This window comes from Pyrus communis, chromosome 6, assembly GCF_041283825.1.
Source record: "Pyrus communis isolate YQ-2024b chromosome 6, ASM4128382v1, whole genome shotgun sequence".
In the NCBI taxonomy this organism is placed as follows: domain Eukaryota; kingdom Viridiplantae; phylum Streptophyta; class Magnoliopsida; order Rosales; family Rosaceae; genus Pyrus; species Pyrus communis.
Genome location: NC_142570.1, coordinates 13,376,029 through 13,400,158, shown reverse-complemented (window position 1 = coordinate 13,400,158; position 24,130 = coordinate 13,376,029). Strand labels below are relative to the sequence as shown.

At 37.6% G+C, this 24,130-nt stretch overlaps 1 protein-coding gene across 1 annotated transcript; it reads right to left on the bottom strand.

Moving 5' to 3' along the window:
• Positions 1-483: 483 nt before the first annotated feature.
• Positions 484-2,631, bottom strand: LOC137709768 (geraniol 8-hydroxylase-like). Its single transcript, XM_068448753.2, has 2 exons — positions 1,667-2,631; positions 484-1,286 (listed from the first exon to the last, which is right to left on the bottom strand). Exons 1-2 carry the CDS (start codon positions 2,564-2,566, stop codon positions 681-683), a joined length of 1,506 nt encoding a protein of 501 aa, XP_068304854.2. The 5' UTR covers positions 2,567-2,631; the 3' UTR covers positions 484-680.
• Between the last annotated feature and the right edge of the window lie 21,499 nt (positions 2,632-24,130).

Below are 24,130 nucleotides of genomic sequence, written 5' to 3'. Positions count from 1 at the left end.
AATCAATTATTTCGAATATTCATATTACCATACTTTTTGCGGTACAATGGAGATTGTTGAGTCAAATTTACAGTTGGATATAACTTTTGACTCTAAATTTTATGTTTATTGGAGATGGCCTAATTTGCGATATACCTAGTATTAAAACATGTTGTTTTTGGTTAAATATCTTAATGGATTGAGAGTCAAGTTTTTACTCATGCAGTTTGAAACTCTTCATTTCTCTCAAATTGTTGTAACAGATTTGATCTCCCCCTCTCTTAATCCCTTAATAATAATAAAAGTGTCACTTAGTACTATGGTCTAGTAATATTCTGTTTTACTTGTAAGTGAAAGGTCTGAGGTTTAATTCTCCCTTAAGATGAATTAGAACCACATTATTGCTAGCCTATTATGAGGCTAAACCCTTCTCCATTCCCTTAATGTAAATAATATCGATTGTTAAATAATAATAATAATAATAGTAAAATTAAAATAAATGTATTTAAAACATGTCATGTATTAGTATTACATGCTTTTATATTTATAATCTATTACATGTTTAATTCGAAAGCTACATGTCACTCAAACTTGTCACCTGGCATAAAACTGTCCATCCCAGATTATTCATGAAAACAAGAAACATTCCACTTTGCAAAACAATAATAATTCATGGAGTAGTTTTGCAAAATATTGGACATTTACAATGGGATAGGAATAGCTCGCAAGGGTTGGGACATCTCTAAGGTGAGGCCAACCTTATCATCCATGTTCATGTTCTTTGGTGTAACCCCATCTGGAAGCTTCCAATCAAATAAATGAATAAGAGAACCCAACATTAAGTGCAACATTCTCATTGCCAATGGCAATCCAGGACATATTCTCCGTCCACCTCCGAAAGGTATAAGCTCAAAATTCCGGCCTCTAACATCAACTTCCGACCCCCAAAACCTCTCCGGCTTAAACGAATTCGGCTCATCCCACAAGTTTGTGTCCCTGCCAATAGCCCACGTGTTAACAAGCACTTGTGCACCCTTTGTCACTGTGTAGCCTTCAATTTCTACGTCTGCTCCAGCTTTTCGGGGAAGTAACAATGGAACTGCAGGATGCAACCTAAAGGTCTCTTTGACTATGGATTGCAAGTAAGGAAGTCTTGCAATGTCTGATTCCTCTATTGGATTGCCTTTGCCAATTACTTGCTCAAGCTCTAATTGAGCTTTGGATAGAACCTCAGGGTTGTGCAATAGCTCTGCCATTGCCCATTGGAATGTGGATGATGTTGTGTCTGATCCAGCAACAAATAAGACCTATTATCAAACATAACCACTGAAATCACAGGCGAAGAGCCGTTTGAAAACCATTTCATTTTTATTTTTTATTTTTTTAACTAAAAGCTTGTATGGTAATTATTTCAGTTTTCAATACCAAATACTGAAAGTTACTTTTGTGAGTTTTCAAAATTTGGTTTTAATTTTCACAATGTTTTAGTTAAAAAAATAAAAATAAAAACTAAGTAACGAAATAGTTATCAAACAACAAAGTATAGCGAAGAGTTTGTAGATCAAGCAGCTAAGAGCATGCACTCGATCTGCATTTTATATTTGATTGTTCCCCCTCGCTTTCGCTGGTATATATAAAAGATAAAAAGTTAAAGCTAGTAAACAGTTTCAAAAAGATTTGTACTAACCAGTAACAAATGATTGATTTCATTTTTGTTGATCACTTCACTGTTTTCCTCAGCAATGTTAAGAAGGGTTTCTAACACATCATTTTTAACCGCAGAACCAGGCAATTTTCGTAACTCCATCCTTTGGTTGATTAACCTATCATTCAGATCCAATATCTTACTAAAGTACTTTGTCATCCTCCGCCTTCTGCCATTGGGGTCAAATTTTCTAAGCACAGGAAAACAGTCCCCCAAATTCGGCTTCCCAGCCTCCATCATAATATTACACACCATCTCCTTGAAGTTCCTAGCCATTTCAGAATTTGGGTCGGCCAAATCGATCGAAAAAATTGTATTGCTCAACAAATTGAGAACTGTTGTGAATGCAGCCTTCCCAATATCCAGTGCCTGACCGCTTACGCTACTTTGACGGACCTCTTCAAGGAGCTCCTGCAGTTTCCTGCGCCGCAGGTTTTCGTTGGAATCAAGCATTTTATTGGCAAAGAGTTGAGTGTTGCATATTTTTCTAAGGTTTCTCCACATGGTTGAAACTGGTAGCCAAGGCAATCCAATCGTATGGTGATCATGAGCTCGAAGCGAATCGGGGATTGTTCGGTTACAGAAGAAGTGATCATGGGTTTGGAGAACTTCTTTGGCCAGGGCTGCTGAAGAAATGACTATGGAAGTTACTTGACCTAGTTTTAGGGACATGAGAGGGCCATGTTTTTGGGCAAGTTTGGCAAGAGACTTGTGGGGTTTGTCACCAAGTTGGTGCAGGTTCCCAATGACTGGGAAGGGTTTTGGCCCCGGTGGAAGCTGCTTTGATCTTGAACTCTTTTTACCTCTTCCAAGTGAGTAGAAGAGAGCTTCCAGCAATGCCCAGGTGAGAATGAGATAAAGGGAAAAGCTCAACCAGTCCATCTCTCTCTCTCTCTCTCTCTCTCTCTCAAGACAAAATTGTATCGTCCTATCTCCTATGTTATGTGAAGGAAACCCACAATTTTGATTTTTATGGGAAAGTAAAACTTTACTTAATTTCAAATTTAGAGGCCAAGCATCCCTCGAAATGCTGGATCGTATTATTTAAGCTTATCATTAATCTACGTGTTCCGTTATTCATGCGGCTATGCTTAACTGAAGTCAACCAAGCAATAGCAAATATCGGATTTGGACTTCATCTGGATTTAAATTATAAAAATTTTAAAGATTCTTATATCTTAATCATTAATCATATATCATGCTTTTAAAAGTTATTTGAATATTTTTATTTAAAATTAAATATAAATATTATTTTACGAAAATTAGCTATACAATATACATTTTACCAAAATTGACTCCTAAAATCCTCGAAGATCTGAAGAGGATACTCATCTGCAAATAACACCTACCTGTCTTGTTTTAAAATGGTTTTTGATGCAAACGAGGGAAGGGAATCACATCTCAGATCATCAAATACAGGTGTAAATATTAATAATTAATTGAACTACAAAATATTTGCGTTAGGTAGAAAAATAATGAATAAATAACATCATGATAAATTGTTCCAGCTACCACGCTCTCATTTTTTTTTTTAATCGTCGTTGTCAAGCACTTCGCTCACTGTTCATATCTCACATTTTCACTCACATAGTTCTTTAGAATATTAGAAATAATCTATGCACATGATTTTTTTTCTCATTCTACACACTTCTATTTATTTTTAAAGTAAACTACACTAAACAATTGTAATTTTGGATCACACTACAATCTCATATCTCGTTTTTAAACATTACAATGTCATACATCAACTTACAATAATTCATTGCAATATCAAACCTTCGTTAAAAAAATATATTAAGTTAGTCGTTAAGTGACGACATAACACCAATGAATTTCACATTTTGTGTCACCCAACTTATGCCACATGGCTAAACAACTAAAAAAAATATTTAGTTATTAGATATTCAATTCTTTTTATATTTATTAAAAAATAAAAAACCATATCCCATTCATTTCCCCTCACCTAATCTCTCTGTCTCTCTGTCTCTCTCTTTCTTAGATGGGTTAATTGCACTAACACCCCTTGAAATTTATCGAGTTTTCACAAAATCCCCTCACGTTTGAGACATTACACTAACGCCCCCTTACGTTTTGTTTCACTTTCAAATAAACCCTTGGGTAAAAAATTAGCTTATAAATTTACTAATTTACCCTTATAATTAAAGAAAAAATATTTATAAATATATAGAAAAAAGAATATCAAATTAAAACATTAAATATTAAAAAATAAAAACGTCAGGAGAGACTAGACATAGTTCAACGTCTCCACGACTCAGGCTAGGAGTAGAACTGTGCAACAAATTTGTAAGTTGATGTATGACATTCCAATGTTCAAAAGGTAAGGTATGAGTTTGTTATGTGATCCATAGTTAAGGTTGTAAAATGTAATTTCATTAATTGATTTCCTTTTGTTTTATTCTATTTAAAGGTCATTGGATAAATAAGGGTGTATATGAAGAGAAAAATAGGTTATGAGAATCATTTTCCTTTAAACAATTGGTATGATTAAAAAAAGTTCTCGTAAAAGAAAGGAAAAGTCGTGAGGGCTAGAGTTTGGGATTAGGTTGACATCAGACGAGCAAGGAACACGGAGACGGCAAGAGTGGAGTAAAAAAAAAACGGAATTTCAAATCTAGGGATTAGGCTCTGAGATGACAACGAGGCTGAACGAGGAAAAAAAGGATACGATAAAAGGGAAGGAATCACCATCGCACAAACCCTTGGACGCAGGTCCGATGGGTGAACAGAGGGAGAAGAGTGAGTTGGAGGCTCTTGGAAAGCCTTTTGGCTCCAGTTTAGAGCTAAAAGAGAATGAATTGAGAGGGGTCAAAATTGAGCGGAAAGTAGTCGAAGGAGCGCCTTTAGGGTTTCACCATAATGTGTTGGCAGTGGTGTTTTCGAGTAGAGAGATCAATTGCGAGACAATTATTGACCAGTTTATGTCTCTTTGGCGAGGAAGGGAAGGCGTCGAGTGCTGGGATGGATAGCGTTTCATCGCTAGGTTTGCAAATAAGAGGGATATGTTCAGGGTGCTAGAGACGGAGAAACCATTGACATTCAAAGATGAATGGGTATTGGTCGTGGATGGTTCAGAAGCGGGACGGTATCGGGAGGTGCCTTATAGGATTTTTACCGTTTGCACAAATAAGGATAAAAATATATAAAAATACTTGCAAAAGTAAAAGGTTGTCATACTATAGCAGCTCAAGTAAGGTCATTTTCCACGGGAATTGAATGAATAATTTGTATTTAAACTAATTCTTAACTAATTATTTAGAACAAAGTTTCAAAAATGTTGATTTTGGAATTTAAAATAATAAAAACGAATTTAAAATAAAGATAATTAAATAATAAACGAGAAAGCAATTTAAAGAAAATCAATTTAAAGAAACACTAGGGTTCCGTCATCACCTTAACAATCCTACGTAGTTCTTCTAATTACTTATGAATTACCCATGCATATTTCAAAGCTTCGGTTTTCCTAATATATATCTATTTGGACCCAAAATTACACCATCAGCCAGTGCAATCAAGGTCGTTGAGTAAGCATAACTCCACACCGTTGGATAGAAAAGTTAAGATAATTTTGTTGTTAGGGGATAATATTATGATTTTTAATCATAATAATTATCTTGGCACTTTTCTTAAACGAGATACATGTGACGCAAACTATATCGAAGCAAGCAGAACAGTTCGATTTAATTTGGGATTTTTAGCATTCAACGCGGGGATTGAGCATCATGCATTATGACAAGAGTCCTAGCATGTGGTGGCATCAGTTGGTAACCAAAGTGGAGTCTAACTTGAAAGATTGAAGTAAGCTAATGTGATGCATGCATGGGATAATTATTAGCAAACTCGAGGCCACCAAACAAGTGAAGTGAATATTCTATGGATAAAGCTTGTGTCAGGGCTTTGGGACTAAGGTTTGAACGACAATTCTTATTTTTAGCAAAGACGGAATTGGCATGCCATGATTTGTTACGTTGTTTTGGCTGAAATACGTGGTTAGCACCAAAGATGTTGAGTGCCACGACTCTCATTCAAGATCAAGAAGTTAATAGTGCGCCCAATGCCACATCAATATATTTTACTCCTCGGCTGAACTCGGCCGATGAGTTCGCATGCCCTGCACACAACCGAATGATGTAGGTAGTTTATTAATTACTTGGCCTGCGCGCCACGTAGGCTTGGTTGTTTTTAGGGTCAAAATTTTGGCATGCTTAGTGGGACACCGTGCTAAAACTATGAGGTTTGTATGATATATCAAGATTCCAATCTGGCTCTTAGCCGATTGTACAAGCTCTTAAAGCAATTGGAAAAACAATGAGGAAAGTAAAAGATCTTTGGAAGCGGAAAATTTTCTTTGTGGCCGTAGAGAGATGCAAAAGTCATTCACTTACATGTTGAGAATAAAAGCTCATGTTACCCTGCAAGAGCAATGGGTAAATGAAGACAGGGCTCGATTTAATGCCTGGCTAGATAGAGAACATTTTCCTTACATTCCCAACTACAAAACAATTCCATTTGAGGAATGGTTGGATCATAAGGTTGGGGCACAATTTTTCGCCCTGGCCACAATCAAAATTCAGCCTAAGAAAATTGTTAATTTGGCCGAAGAAAAAGGCACCTATTTTTTGGTCGAGACTGAAAATATGGTCGACAAAAAAGAAAAACCTTGGCCACCTATTTTTCTGGTCTAGACTAAAAGTTTGGTTGGCCTAGAAGAAAAAGTTCAAGTTTCTGAGCCAAAAATCGACTTAGAAAATGATTCGTTAGAAGAGTGGTCCAATGACGAACAAGGCCAAGACATGGTCTTTGATGCCGAAACCATGACATTCAATATGGTTATTGGCTATAAAGCCGTTATGGACCAGTCCCGTTCAACTAAGCTATTCGAGTTAAAAGATGAAATTGGTAAAATTATGATGCCCGGGGGGCTTAATAATTATCCAATGCAATCGGCAGCATAAGATGTCGAATATTTCGCCAAGTTGAAAATATTTGGAGATCATTTCTTATTCAGGTCAATGCAAAATCTGATTGGCTATATTGATATACAAAGATCTTGGCTAGGAATAAAGCATGGTTGGCCTCCTCCTCATTATGGTTTGGCCACTTTTGCTTCCGTTTGCTAAAAAAAAAAAGAGTGAATAAATTATTTTCTTAACCTTTCGGCCTCTCGACCAATACTTATGAAAATAGGGGGGCAGAAAAGCAGTGTGCCTATTGAAGGAAAGAAAACGAATAATGCTTTATCCAGTAAAGTATTCTAGGATTCTCCAATGTGAAGTCAAGTATCAGACCAATTACAAGTCCTTCGGTGGTGTTGTTAATTCGGTGGAGTTATGTTAGCCTACCATGCCTTTGATTATTCAGCATGACAAGAATTGGAATGGTGGTGGATTGATTTAATTTGGTTCCAAAGCCTTCGGCCAGGCCAGCTGTTGTCTCTTGGCCGAGGCCCTTGTCGTCGAACTATGACATGCAAAGATTTAGCAATAGAATTCATTTGGTATTTGTATAGGCCGACAGAACCATGGTGCTATTTGGTCGTGATTTGATTATTGTCGAAAAAGATTTTTTTTCGGTGATACAACAACGTTTTGCTGGGCACAAAACGATTACAAAACTGCAACCAAAGTTGTTAATGTCATAAAAGCTTGGTGGACAGTTGATGCCATTCGGTGGAGAAAGCTTGTCTTTGAATTTGCCAGAAAGCATTAAAGCAAGTCCACTTGAGAAGGCCATTTGGAAAGGGTTGAAAGTTTGACCGAGATTTTCTTTAGTTAAAATATTTGCACACAAATATCAAAGCATATATGAGCTTTGGTGATGGATTTTTTCGGTGGGTTGTGGTGTTTTCTATGAGGCTAATTTGGTTTTATAGTGTGTTCTCACCGAGTTGAATAACTGGATTATAGTCTACACAATCATGAAGCTAGACGACGGCTCTCGACGATGACTTAGGCAGTTTTATATGTTATTTAATAAGCTTATATATGCATAGCTAATTCTCCAATTTAAAGTTGTGGTCATGGGGTGTTGTCTTTCGGCAAATCTTGATTTGGCCAAGATGAGCTTATGAATAAAGTGGAGTGTTTTTTTTTTTAGAGTCGAGATATTTATGGTATTTTCACACTGAGCTCGGTGGTCAGTCTGCCGAGTCGGAGTCGTGTACCGAAAAGGTTTGGAAGGGTTTGGGTTTTCGACGATGCTCTTCACTGATAAGTTGGTTTCATAGTACTGGCGCGTAGAGCAAGGATCAAATTGAAAAGGTTGATTTTATTGCCGGCGAGTGACTCTTGTGCCATTATTGTTGGTATACACTGTGAACTAGTGAGCTATGGAAAATTCTGGAGTGGCTTACTAGTAGTTTGTTTTTGCCGAGTTTTGTTTGTACTCGGTGACCAAATTTTATTTGCATGCTCGGTGGAGATGTTCTGACCCATTAAGAATTTATTTGACATGGTAATCCGGCTACTTTGGGGCATTGTTTTTTTTCATAAGTTTTGATCAGAGGGATCAAAGCATAAGCAGTATTAGGTGATAGGGCGCTCATTATAAACCATGTAAACCAGTCGAAGGTTCTCAAGAACACAGAAAACAGAAATACAATGAGAGAGATAAAGAAGATGAGAGAGAGGTTTAGAGAGAGAAAAGTTATATTTCCATATCTGAATATGATTATTCGTTACAACTGTTTACACCAACAGTATATATCAGCAAGCATAGCTTGCTCACTAAGCTACAATCTTTAACAACCTAACTGTACTCTTAATCTCTGGCCACATGTTTCTTTTGTAGCCATTGGATCTTAATACCTCTTACATCCCCCCACAAGCGCAGGAGCAGTGAAGCTGAGCCTGAGATTGGAACAATGTGTCTAAAAAAGTGGTGCAGATAGCCCTTTTGTAAGAATATCAACATATTGGTCATGCGAAGACACAAAATGAACTTGTAGCTGTTGTTTAGCAACCTTTTCTCGAACAAAGTGCACATCAATCTCAATGTGCTTAGTTCTTTGATGCTGAACTGGATTACAAGTTAGAGCTATAGCAGATAAATTGTCACAAAACAGAACAGGTTGCACAGATAATGGAACGTGAAGAAACAGCAACAATTGTTTGATCCAATCAAGTTCAGCTGCAGTTGTAGATAAAGCCCGATACTCAGCTTCCGTGGATGACCGAGAGACAGTGTTTTGCTTCTTAGACGACCATGAAATTGGATTAGAACCCAGAAAAACAACCAATCCAGTAGTAGACCTTCGATCATTAGGATCCCCGGCCCAGTCTGCATCACTATAGGCAGTAATATCCAATGAACCCTTGATATAGTGAAGACCACAACCTTTTGTAGCCTTTAAGTAGCGAAGGATGCGCTTAGCAGCCAAAAAATGGGACTCCATTGGACACTGCATAAACTGACAAACCTGATGCACTGCAAAGGATATATCAGGTCGAGTAAATGTCAAATACTGGAGAGCACCAACTAAGCTTCTGTATAAAGCAGGATTATTATAGGGCTTGCCATCATCTTTGAGTAAACGATTATATGACAAACATGGCGTAGCACAGGGTTTGGAAAGCAACATTTCAGATTTAAGTAACAGATCTGTGACATATTTAGCTTGAGATAAGAAAACACCATCCTCTTGCTGCACAATTTGAATGCCCAGAAAATAATGAAGAGGCCCCAAGTCTTTGATATCAAATTCCTTAGTTAACGATTGAATAACTGCATTAATAGCTTGTGTTGCACTCCCTGTGATGATGATATCATCCACATATAGCAGTAAAATCACCACAGAGGTACCCATAGTCTTGACAAACAATGAGGAATCTGCATATGTAGAGAGGAACCCCAAGGATGGTAGAAAGCTAGTGAATCTCTCATTCCATGCCCTTGGGGCCTGTTTTAAGCCATATAAAGATTTGTGTAATCTACACACATAAGCCTCATGTTTTGAATCCTGAAAACCAGGTGGTTGAGTCATGTAGACTTCCTCTTGTAAGATGCCATGAAGAAAGGCATTCTTCACATCTAGTTGCCTCAAGGACCAACCAAAATGTGCAGATAGAGCTATAACCAATCTCACAGTGGTAGGTTTCACAACTGGACTAAAAGTCTCCCCATAGTCAATACCTTCTTCTTGATTGAACCCTTTAGCAACAAGTCTAGCCTTATATCTCCCAATAGATCCATCAGCATTCCTTTTGATCTTGAAGACCCATTTGCAGCCTACTAAGTTCTTGTGATGTGGGAGAGGGACCAGAGACCATGTACCTTGTTGATGCAAAGCTGAAATCTCATCTTGCATAGCTGCATACCACACTGATGACTTTAAGGCAGATTTATATGTGGCGGGCTCGACTTGACTCAAATCAACTCCCTCATGTTCATGAACAGCAGCTAAAAGTGCAATTTTCTTGGAAATACCACTCTTTGATCTTGTTTGCATAGGATGAAGGTTGAGAGGTGGTATAGGTAAAACCACTTGGAGATGTTCAGGTTGGAATTCAAGTACCACAGGGAGTGTAGGGGATAAGGACTGTGTAACTAGTGGACCACTGGACTGATTAGAATTGGAGGATCCTGAGGGGGAACTTGAAACTGCACCTGCTATGTCATTGAGCTCAACAGAGGATTGGTTGACATTAAGAGTGGGCATATGGCTCAGTGGAGCAGCAGAACCTATATGTGGAGACCCAACAGATAGACTAAGAGTAGAAGAACTCGGAGTAGGTGGTAAAACAAGAACATTATTGTTATCTGGGATTGGAATCTGGGGTGATATGAATGATGGTAATGGTGCAGAACAAATAGAGTGGCTTTGAAGCACCAAAGACTTGTAAGGAAACTCAATTTCATCAAAAATCACATGTCTAGACACATAAACTTTCTTTCTAGACACAGCATAGCACAAATACCCTTTATATTTGGATGTATATCCCAAAAAGACACATTTGGTTGTTCGAGGTTCAAGTTTGGTGCTAGTGTATGGTCTTAACCAAGGATAACAGGAACATCCAAAAACCTTCAGGTGGTGGATCACAGGTAAAGCATTATGCAGCAATTCAAATGGGGACTTATGTCCTAATGCTGGAGATGTCATTCTGTTAATTAGGTAAACTGAGGTTTGACAAGCAAAAGACCAAAACAAAGATGGTAAAGAGGCATTTTGTAACAAGGTAATCGATGTTTCAATGATGTGTCTGTGTTTTCTCTCTGCTGTGCCGTTTTGCTCAGGTGTATGGGGACAGGACAGCTGGTGACTAATTCCTTTATCAAGAAGAAACTTTTGAAAGACCTTACTTATATATTCCCCACCACCATCACTGTGAAGAAATTTTATGGATGTATGAAACTGAGTTAAAATAAAATTGAAGAATGAGACAAATGTGGCAAAAACATCACTTTTATTGCAAATTGGAAAAATCCAACAATACTTGGTACATTGATCAATAAAAGTCACATAGTATTTGAATCCCTCTAAAGAAACACAGGGAACAGGGCCCCACACATCACTATGGACAATATCAAATGGTTTGACAGATTGAGAGATCAAAGGATAGAAAGGGAGTTTACTAAATTTACCCTCTAAACATGTTTGACACAGGGAAGGAGTGCTATCTGCAATACAAGATATATTGGACTTCTTTAAGATTTGAGAAACTATGAGATTGGAAGGATGACCTAATCTTTGATGCCAAAGACTGATTGTCACTTGTTTGCCAAGAAGAGCTACAGATTGGGCTGTTGTCTGGCCTAAAAGAGATCCTGATGAGATGATAGGGTACAGGCCATTGTTACACAGTCCTTTGTAAAGAATCCTCCCTGTGGCTTTGTCCTGAATCCAAAATGAAAAAGCATAAAAAATCAACCAGCAATTATTGTCCAAACAGAGTCGATGCACAGACAGTAAATTGTGAGACAATTTTGGAACATAAAGAATAGAATTGAGCTTGACAAGATGTATTGGAGTTGGCAAAATAGAGGAACCAATGTGGGAGATAGGTAAACCTTCACGATTAGCAGTCTGTATTACTTCATTGGTTGGGTATGGCGTGGCCAATGAGAGATTACTCAACTCAGAGGTCATATGGTTATTAGCACCGGAATCAGTGAGCCAAACTTGCTGCTGCATTGGTGCAGAAGGCACTGAAGAAGAAGAGAATGAACCAGTGCGAGTAGCAGCATGCATTGCATTCAGTTGTGTAGAAGAAGCCTTTTGAAAACAAGTTTCAGCACTATGATAAGGGTTTCCACAAATCTGACATGCTGGAGATTCCACAGCATTCCTAAACCTGCAGGTATCAGCAAAGTGATTTTGCTTCCCACATATTTGACACCCTGGAGAAGTAGAAGCCAAATGATTAGTCTTTCCACAAATCTGACAAGGTTGAGCCTGAAAACCATAGTTTTGAACCCTTGGTGGAGATGAACCAAGAATGCCAAGAGCAGGGCTTGAATGAAAAGTCTTGTGAGGGCCAAACTTTGGATTAAAGTTCGAATGATACTGATTTCGACCCTTATTATTGCTGGTGAATGACTTATAAGCAGTGGAATGCGGACTGTTAGGATTAGAACCAGGACTAAAAGCAGATTGGTGTTTGGAAGAGAAACTATTGTTCTGTGCCACAAGTGCAGTTAACCCAAGTAATCCAGATACACTTTCAATTAAGGCTTCTTCCGTAAGTAATTGAGAACGAAGATCTTTCAAAGATATAACAATTTCACGACCCCTAATTACAGACCTAATGGTATTATATTTAGCAGGCAACCCATTTAGTGTAAGAATCACAACATCATCATCTTCAAACATCACACCGGCAGCAGTTAATAAATCCCTTGCTTCTTTAATCTTCTGCAGATATAATGTGATAGAATTAGTCCCTTTCTTTATAGTCTGAAGCTCAGACTTGAGTTGAAAGATACTTGCTTTTGTAACAGTAGAATACTGTTCTTTAAGTCTGAACCATAAATCCTTAGAGCTGGTACTGCCAATAGCACAGGAAATGGCAGCAGGAGATAAAGTGGCAGTAATCAACTGCATCAATGCTTTGTCATGCATTTTCCAAATCTTGTACTCATCTGTTATTGTTCGAATAGAAGAATCAGCACAGAGGACTGCAGAATCCGCAGATGATTCTTGAGCAAATTGCACAGGACACGGTGTTGATCCATCCACAAACCCAAAAATACTATGACCTTCAAGAAGCAATTGCATTTGAAAATGTCAAGCCAAGTAATTCGTATCATCCAATTTCATATGAACTGAATTTGAAACGGACGAAATCAATGAAGTAATCGGGGACTAGAGAATCTGTAACTGAGCAGTTGTGACCATTGTTACCGAAATCAAAGAAATCTTGAAGTAATTTGACTGAGGAATTATCACAAACACTTGGTGTGCACACTGTGTAGATCGCAGAACAGGGAGAACGGGTATAGAAGAAGAACCCTAAATTTATCAGACAGAAACACAATTTCACAGAAGAATATGGAGATGGAGCGGAAGCAGATCACGATCGAAGAACCGTCAAGCTGTTATGCTTGTTCCGGCGATGATACCATGTAAACCATGTAAACCAGTCGAAGGTTCTCAAGAACACAGAAAACAGAAATACAGTGAAAGAGATAAAGAAGATGAGAGAGAGGTTTAGAGAGAGAAAAGTTATATTTCCATATCTGAATATGATTATTCGTTACAACTGTTTACACCAACAGTATATATCAGCAAGCATAGCTTGCTCACTAAGCTACAATCTTTAACAACCTAACTGTACTCTTAATCTCTGGCCACATGTTTCTTTTGTAGCCATTGGATCTTAATACCTCTAACACTCATTGTGGTAGGACGTCACATGCCACTCTTCCATGAAATCTCGGTGATGAGCAGCTAGGTCAAAGCCTATGTGGACTTTATATAACCCATGATGGTGATTGGGGGTAAGAGAGAATGAGATGTTTTCCCAAAATTGTCAGTGTGGGTTTGTCGAAGAAGGGAAACTCCTGAGCATATTGTTTCTCGACTTCCTAGTGTTCGGTTGTGATGCTCTCAGCAATTATTTGACCCCAGGTTTAATTTCCTTAACCATTCGGCTTTCAGGCCGAAGCTCAAGGAAACTAGAGGGCTATGTTTGGACCCAAAATTACACCATCGGCCAATGCAATCAAGACTGTTAAGTAAGCATAGCTCCACACCGTCACATAGGAAAGTTAGGATAATTTTGTTGGTATTAGGGGATAATATTATGATTTTTAATCATAATAATTATTTTTAATAATGAATTATTTTGACACTTTTCTTATACGAGATAAATGTGATGCAAACTATATTGAAGCAAGCAGAATAGTTCAATTTAATTTGGGATTCTTAGCATTCAACGCGAGGATTGAGCATCATGCATTATGAGAAGAGTCCTAGCACGTGGTGGCATCAGTTGGTAACCAAGGTGGAGTCTAACTTGAAAGATTAATTACTTGAAGTAAGCTAATGTGATGCATGCATGGGATAATTATTAGCAAACTCGAGGCCACCAAACAGGTGAAGTGGATATTCTGTGGATAAAGCTTGATATGCTAGGGCTTTGGGACTAAGGTTTGAACAACGATTCTTATCTGTAGCAAAGACGGAATTGGCATGCCATGATTTGTTACGTGGTTTTGGCTGAAATACGTGGTTAGCACCAAAGATGTTGAGTGCAACTCTCATTGGATAATCATCTCTGCATAACAATTATTATTTGTGGTGATTGATGGTTACAGCTGGATTTTATGCTAAGTTAGTTCTATAAATACAAAGGCAGTGGTAACAGAATGACCCCCTCCAATTCAACACACAAATTTCCCTGCGCAAAGCTTCTCAACACCCTTTGAGATTTTATCCTGCTCCCATTTCTTCTCGCCAACACATCTTCAGTTTGGATAAACAACATTATGAAGGCAACTGGTGACATCTTCAGTTAGGATAAACAGCACTGGAGCTGTAGAATCAACCGATCAAAGAGCACCCTCAGTTTGGGTAAACAACACTATTTTGAGACCGACTGATTATTTATCCAAGTCTCAGTCGACAAGGATTTTCCGAGTCCTTATTGGTAGAGGTCATCTCATTAGCCTTCTTGGCAAAGTGAGGTGTTACATGTTATTACATTCGGCACATTGAAAGCTGACTTTGATATTGAACTTCGTAGAACTAGCAGCCTTGCCCTCAGGCTCTAGAACTCGAAGGCTAAGACGTGTTTCTTCCTCAACCCCAGTCGTAAGATCAAGAAGTCAATAGTGCGCCCAACATCACATCAATATATTTTACTCCCCGACCAAACTCAGCCAATGAGTTGGCACGCCTCGCACATAACCAAATGACGTAATTAGCTTATTAATTACTTGGCCTGTATGCCACGTAGGCTTGGTAGTTTTTAGGGTCAACAATATCCTACTTGGAACCTCCAACATAGAACGTATGTCTAACATGCAACCCATCCGGACGTTTAAATCAAATATAAACATGAAAGACTCATTAAGTTCTATGAAAACCCTTTGAAAAACCATGCAACCCTTAAGACGTGGTGTTCATCCTAAGTGAAATTACAATTATTAACCACAAGAAGCCAGCGCCAATTTCAGGGAACCTTCCGACCAAAATTACATCAAATTACTTTTCTAAATATCCTAATGGTGGCCAATCATCAAGAAAATTAGATAGTTTAAAATGGTGATTAATAATTCAAAACTTGCATACATAATATCATAAGCAAATTGAAAAGAAACTACATATTCTTGCTAAGGGTTGTGGCCTCGCCTGAGCGAAAGAAATTAGTTACGAATAATCATAAAACAAAATATTATTAAAAACAAGGACAAAAAACACCTAGAAAATAAACTCGAATCCAAAATAATGCGTGTGTTCTCCTCCTCTCCTTCTTTCCAACCCTAATGGCTAAAAATCTTTATTTATAAGGAGTTTTAACAAAAAGCCCACGATATTGTTCACTTTAACAAAAAAACCACATTTTTACTCTAAAAAGTCAAATCTGGTACTATTCACTTTACCCTTTATTTTGTCCTTATATTAAAAATCAAAGTTTTCAAGCCCTTTTCATTAGTTTTCCTTTATTTATACTTGTTGACCCTAAAAACTACCAAGCCTACGAGGTGCGCAGGCCGAGTAATTAATAAGCTAACTATGTCATTCGGTTGTGTGAGGGGCGTGCCAACTCGTCAGCCGAGCTCGGCCGAGGAGTAAAATGTGTTGATATGGCGTTGGCCGCGCTGCTGACTTCTGTTGGAAATGTGCCCTAAAACCAATCATATGATGATACTTTACGGACATTTCACATGTTAAAGTAATCTACTTTAATATAAAGGGCAAAGATTATTGTTTTAAGCCGTCTCATATAAATGTTATATGCTTAAACAATAAGTCTAAAGAATATGCAATTGGGAGAATATGATCTAAAGAAGTTAGATACATGAGACCATTCTCTTTCGTATACATATCCTAAACGTTCATGATCGTAGGATTGCTAATTGGGCATTGACAGTCCGTTAAAATCAGTACGTGCTATGTCTTTTCTTAGGGAGAATGACTGGTCTCGAGTCATTGGTGGGACTGACACCAAGACAAGAATGTAGGTGCTCAATAAAGCATGAGTCCATTGAACCCGATCAACGAGGAGTTCTCATACTCATGTCACATGAAAATTGATGGTTCCGATAATGCAAAGTAGTCCTTTGACCTAAGGCATCATAGTTGTCTTGTGGTTAGGTCCTTGATCTTTGACTATGTCAAAGTCACTCCATCAGAAGGTGTCCACAACATAGTTGGGGTTAAACCACTTAGCCATGGAGGCAAGTGAATGCGCAACAAGGGATCTCTAACCTTCAAACCGTTTGAGGGAGAATACTCTATGATATGATTAAGAATCTCTAGCCAAAGTATGAATGAGATTTCGGAAGTTGTTCCAAATCACATTCAAGGTAATCATATAAGTAAAAAAATCACATTGGATAGTAGATATGAATAAACTATCAAACCAAACAATGTGGTCAAGAGTATTGTATTAGAGAAATATTGTATTACATTGTAATTCTAAACTGAATAGGTTCTCCACCTCTTCTGATTAGCTTGGGTAACCATGACATACTGCTAGGTATCACCCCTGGTTTGTGGAAGCCCTAAACGTGTACAATCACTAAAGAGAGAATTGAAAGTAAGTTTCAATTCACAATTGATATGAAGAGTTATAATCACCCATTGCCTCGCTAAAAGGAACCTAATGGATCGTACACCGTGTAAGGTAGAGATTGAAGAAATAACGGAGATGAGTAAGGCTAATTAAATGGTTTAATTATTTATGGCAAGGATTAATTAATATGATGATTAATCAAACGAATAAGTTCGTTTTAGACCTCGGGTTAGTTTTCGGCTGCAAGGCCCAATTGGACTTGAATGTCAAGTCCAATAACTCAAGTTGTATGACAACTTGAAAACACAAAGGGCCTGAAAGCCCTATAAGGCCGGCCATATAGAGAAAGAGTAGTGAACTTGCTTTAATTGCAAGTTTGCCACTACATTGTGAGGTGGTATAAAGGCAACTTTATAGCCATTTCATCCTTGGGGTTTTCTTTGGAGAAAAGATGAGAACAAAAGCTCTCTTGACTCTCTAGGAGGCCGGCCACCTTGGAAGAGATTACTAGCATCTATGTCTTCCTAGGTCACTCATCTCTTCATCAATGCTCTCCTTGGTGTGGAAAAATTAGAGGTTCTCTATTTTAGGAACTTGGAAAATCCTTTCAACCATCCTCCTCCAAGAAATACATGGAGCTAAGAAGCAAGGAATGAAGGTGATGTGAAAATTAACTTAACACACAAATTAAACCCTCTTTTGATAATTGTAGTATATAAGTAAGTAGGGATCGTTCTTAAACCGGGGATTAGGAGGGATTGCTAAACACTTTAAACTGACTCAGATAGATAAAACTAAGCTTTAAAACACTTAACTCAACTTAAAGACTCAAAACAAGTTCACAAGACTCAAACTAAGCTAAAAACACTCAAAACTGCCTAAAAAACACAAACTGGGCAGATTTGACTCTAAACATAAATTTGGACGAATTTTGGTTTTAACTTGACTCAAATAACTTGAAAACACAATCTAAAACAGATTTTAATTAGTTAGACACTCTAAAATAAACGGGGATTTAGTTTTGGACAAAAATAAAGTAAACAAAACAGAAATTAGAACTAGACAGATTTGCACGAATTTGGTGGAAATAGATGGATGATGGGCTAGCTAGGAGGTCTTTCTCCAGACATGACATACTTGCATACAAAACAATCTCCAGTTGCTTTTTCAATGAATCATGAACCTCAACAACCCAAGTTAATTAGGTACGCTTAAATTAACTCTCAAATATAAGACCATAAGGTCCTGAAGTCACTAGGTTTATTGCTGGATCTGCAAAAGACAAAGGAATTAGACGCCAGACTTTATCAGTGTAATACACAGAAAAACCAAAACAATCCTTTAACCAGGAAATGAAACAATCTGCAATATAATATTTCAACTACAAAGGTTTTCTTTGAAAGCCGTACTAATGTAAGTAACCTCCGGTATGGATTGTCTATATTGTAAAATTGAAACTTGGCACAACTTGAGGGCCAGGTGAGACAATCAACCAGTAGTAGGAAATGCTTGTGATTTCATCAAGCGCTGATGCTACCACAACCCATATAAAGAAGCCATGATATACAAAGTTGCACTGGCTATTGTTGTAGAAAGGAAGATGACAACTACCTATTCATCCAAAATACCATACTGTAAGACATATTACAGATTCCTGTTCTCCGAATTGGCAAATTTGGAATTGAGAAACACCAAATGAGGTTTGGAAAAGCAACAAACAATGCATAGAGCTATCTCCATGGCCCAATACTAGGAAGGTTTGCATTAGAATGTATCAGACTATACAAATCTCAACAAACATCATAAAAAGAAACTGCTCTTATGCTCTTACAGAAGGAAATAGGTTTTTCAATAGAGCTTTGCCGTAGTCAATTTTTCATTTCTTCGAAAAGGAAATTTAACCCCGAGCAATTTGGTAACAGATAAATTTGTGACAAAAACCCTAAATAACAAAAACCCATTGAAAATAAAAAAACCCTTATCTTGATTTTGGGACTTGATTCACGTCGGCTGCGAGATTCCCGTGCCAGCCTGTCGTTTGGGTTCAAGACCTTTGAAAAGGAAACACAGGTCTGGGTTCGACGACCCAAGAGGAAAGACAGCAATTGGGGTCTACGGGGAAAGAAAAAGGGAAAGGAAGAGGGAAAGAAAGAGAGGGAGATTTGGGGTCTACGGGGAAAGAAAGAGGGAGGGTTTAATATTTTGTCCAAACTTGGAAAACTGCAAAAAAAAAAAAAAAAAAAAAACGTCTATTTTTCATTATTGGAAGGTCAAATTTATCACAACTCGCGCGACGTAGATATACAATTTGACGTCGCGCAAAGTGGTTTTGCGCGACGATCACATTAAGGCGTCACGCAAAGTATTTTTTTTTTTTTTTTTAAATTATTGAAAATGTGACTTTCCTCCTTTCAAATTCAATTCTTTTTTACATAAACCCCACAATAATATATTTTTCTAACAAAACCCACAATAATTTTTTTTACATATATATCATTCAATTTCTTAAGTGTTATATGACACATCCCGACCGAAGTCAGGGCATGCTGGCCATCACGTGAGAGTGGTGTAACCAAGTGCACAGTGCGGAAGCTAATAATAGTAATACAAGTACGAATAAATAAAAACCAAGCTATACACTAAGTAAATAACATACATGTGCAAACGTAAGTGTGAAAAAACAATATTCAGAGAACGGAAGACCTAGTGCAGTCCGGGGTAACAAACACTAAATAAACACACCCAAAGGTGGTCCTACATTGGTGATAATCTGTCAAATATGCCATGAATTCCTCGAGAGCCACCAAAAGAGCTATCCAAACTAGAACCTGGAGGGGCGCAAAACAGAAAGTGTGAGTGGGCAAAAACAAAGCTTTTCAAAACCATTTCATTAACAAAGTTTTAACCCCTCGCCGTAAAACCTGTATAGTTTTCCAGAAAATAGAATATGCACATATATATAAAACATGCTCAGAAGTATGCCATGTCGAATGCCTCTAATAAAATGTAAGTACTCAAGTAATGTCAATCAATGTCATGTAATCTGTCAGCCGGAGTCACCGAACGTGACCTGTACACCTGAATCTAGAGCTCAAATCTCAATCTCACTAACTACACCTGCACACAAGTCGGAACCACCTAAAGTGGTCTATACGACAGGACTGTGCACCTAACTTGGATCCAAGATGAATGTGTGGTGCAGGATGTGAACATCACGTGAAGGACTGTGTCCTACTCTGGGCGGGAGCACTAACACCGGGAATGCAGGTTATGAGCTCTCAATGCATCTCAATTCACTACTAAACATAAACATAAATCATAACTTACCTGGCACTTACATGTGCGTCCGCAGCACCCATCATATATATAAATGCAACTACTAATGCATAACAAAATAGGCAAACGCAAAGCTTGGCATTTAAAACATATAAACGTTTCAATTCATTTTCTGGGAAAAATCACAAGTATATAGGTATATACGGAAAACCAAAAGTCCACTCACTGGTATGTAGAAGGGTCGTAACCCCATTGCCTCGAGTGACTGCGCTCGTCCTCGGGATAGGTCTCACCTATATGCGAAACAACTATAAAAATGTTAATTTAAAGCACATAACCCAAACTAGGCAAAAACTTCTCATACAATGCTCAAATGGGGTGTGTGAATACACCAACGTGATCTACTCAACCTCACAAACATCCCCAAATTTTTAAAATAATTTTCCGACCCCTCACGCGCCCCCACGCGCTGGCCAAGGCACGGCCACACGCGCCGCCCACGCGCAGGCACATGCCTGGCACATTGACGACGTCAGTTAACGCTGTCAGGAATATTCCGTTATATTTGACAGATTCTGTTAAAGTTAACCTAACGCCGTTAGGAATATTCCGTCCAAACTGATGGAATATTCCGTTGTCTTCTCCGGCCAACCTCCGATGCCGTCGCAGTCGCTAGAAAACCGGGAAATTTTCCAAACTTCATATCTCAATCGTTTTTCACTCAAATTTCACGAAATTGGTACCAAAATGAAGCTAACAACTAGAGGAACAAATCCTTACCACTTTCAAGCACTAAAACCAACGGAATCTCGCTGGAAAAACTCCACCAAATCTGGCCAAACCTGCAACACATGATCCTGACGTCCAAAACCTTCAAACGAACCACCCCAAGCTTCCTAAGGACCTCACCAAGCTTCCTACAACCCTGAAATTCCCAAAAACACAAGATTTTATGTGTGCATGAACAGTGACCAAATCGGGGATCTCGAGTTCGATGTGAAAACAAGGGTTTCCTTACCTGAAATAGGTATGGTTGAACTCCTAAGAACCTCACGAGCACAAATGTATAGTTTTCTTCCACGATCCGTAACGTTTCCAATAGTTTTGGTGTTGTCCGTACAAAGAAGATAGGAAAGGGAGAGAGAGAGGGACTCGGGACAGGAAGAAGATGGGGATGAAAGTGTGTGGGTGTGTGTGTGGTCCAAAAATAGCTAGCCAAAACCCCCAAAATGACCACACAACGGAACAAAACACTAGGGGAAAAACCGCCATTTTACCTCTATGGTACGAAAAATCCAGGACGGGCTGTCACATTATAAGTATAAAATAAATAAATTAAAATCTACTTAGTAAATATATATACCATTGAACTTAATGGGAAACGCATTGTACGAAACTAGTTTCAAAGATCCAATCATCAAACTTGTTTGTATATAATTCAAGATCGCATACGCCAAAAATCGCAAAAAACAAACATGCAGAGATCAAGTAACGGGACAAAACTTTTCGACGGTTATAAATGAAAAATCATGATTTAACGGTTATTTTAACTTCGATTTTGATGATTTTTTACAGCTACACTCCTTGATCCTATATGAATACAATAAACTAATTCAATCGTCAATTTAAAATATTTACACAAGTGTATACCAAAAAATCTTACGTTATACTTAATAAAAGTATAAATAAACTTCAAGTGTTAGCGAATCTAATGTTTTGATGGGATATGCATTGTACGAAATTAGTTTCAACGATCCAACCATCAAACTTGTATGAATATGCTTCGAGATCGCGTACACCACAAATCGCAAAAAACAAACATGCAGAGATAAAGTAATGGGACAAAACTATTCGATGATTACAAACAAAAATCATGATTTAATGGTTATTTTAACTCCGATTTTGATGATTTTTTTACAGCTACACTCCTTGATCCTATATGAATACAATAAACTAATTCAATCGTCAATTTAAAATATTTACACAATGGTGGATACCACAAAATCTTATGTTATAACGAATATAATGTTTTGATGGGATATGCATTGTACGAAGCTAGTTTCAACGATCCAACTATCAAACTTGTTTGTATATGCTTCGAGATCGTGTACGCCAAAAATCGTAAAAAACAAATATGCAAAGATCAAGTAACGGGACAAAACTTTTCGATGGTTATGAACGAAAAATCACGATTTAACACTCTGATCTTAATGATTTTTTACAGCTACACGCCTTGATCCTATATGAATACAATAAACTAATTCGATCGTTAATTTAAAATATTTACACAAGTGGATACCACAAAACCTTATGTTATACGTAATGAAAGTATAAATAAACTTCAAGTGTTAGCGAGTCTAATGTTTTGATGGGATACGCATTGTACGAAACTAATTTAAACGATCCAACCATCAAACTTGTTTGTATATGCTTTAAGATTGCATACGCCAAAAATCGCAAAAAATAAACATGCAGAGATCAAGTAACGGGACAAAACTTTTCGACGGTTATAAACGAAAAATCACCATTTAACGATTATTTTAACTCTGATTTTGATGATTTATTACAGCTACACTTCTTGATCTTATATGAATACAGTAAACTAATTTGATCATCAATTTATAATATTTATACAAGTGGATACCACAAAATCTTATGTTATACTTAATGAAAGTATAAATAAACTTCAAGTGTTAGTGAATCTAATGTTTTGATGCGATTGCATTTTACGAAACTAGTTTCAATGATCCAACCGTCAAATGTGTATGTATATGCTTCGAGATCGCATACGCCAAAAATCGCAAAAAACAAACATGCAAAGATCAAGTAACGGGACAAACCTTTTCGACGGCTATAAACAAAAAATCACGATTCAACGGTTATTTTCACTCCGATTTTGATGATTTTTTACAGCTACACTCCTTGATCCTATGTGAATATAATGAACTAATTCGATCATCAATTTAAAACATTTACACAAGTGGATACCACAAAAGAAAAAGGCAATGCAAGAACCCCAAAAGAAAAGCAAAAGGAAAATAATAATAATAACAAAGACTTTGCGCGACGTAGGTCCAACTACGTTGCGCAAAGATGTTTTGCGCAACGCAGTTGTACCACACACTCATCTTGGATCCAAGTTAGGTGCACAGTCCTGTCGTATAGACCACTTTAGGTGGTTCCGACTCGTGTGCAGGTGTAGTTAGTGAGATTGAGATTTGAGCTCTAGATTCAGCCGTACAGGTCACGTTAGGTGACTCTGGCTGACAGATTACATGACATTGATTGACATTACCTGAGTACTTACATTTGATTAGAGGCATTCGACATGGCATACTTCTGAGCATGTTTTATATATATGTGCATATTTTATTTTCTGGGAAACTATACGGGTTTTACGGCGAGGGGCTAAAACTTTGTTAATGAAATGGTTTTGAAAAGCTTTGTTTTTGCCCACTCACACTTTCTGTTTTGCGCCCCTCCAGGTTCTAGTTTGGATAGCTCTTTTGGTGGCTCTCGAGGAATTCATGGCATATCTGACAGATTATCACCAATGTAGGACCACCTTTGGGTGTGTTTATTTAGTGTTTGTTACCCCGGACTGCACTAGGTCTTCCGTGCTCTGAATATTGTTTTTTCACACTTACGTTTGCACATGTATGTTATTTACTTAGTGTATAGCTTGGTTTTTATTTATTCGTACTTGTATTACTATTATTAGCTTCCGCACTGTGCACTTGGTTACACCACTCTCACGTGATGGCCAGCATGCCCTGACTTCGGTCGGGATGTGTCATATAACACTTAAGAAATTGAATGATATATATGTAAAAAAATTATTGTGGGTTTTGTTAGAAAAATATATTATTGTGGGGTTTATGTAAAAAAAAATTGAATTTGAAAGGAGGAAAGTCACATTTTCAATAATTTTTATAATAATTTAAAAAAAAAAAAAAATACTTTGCGTGACGCC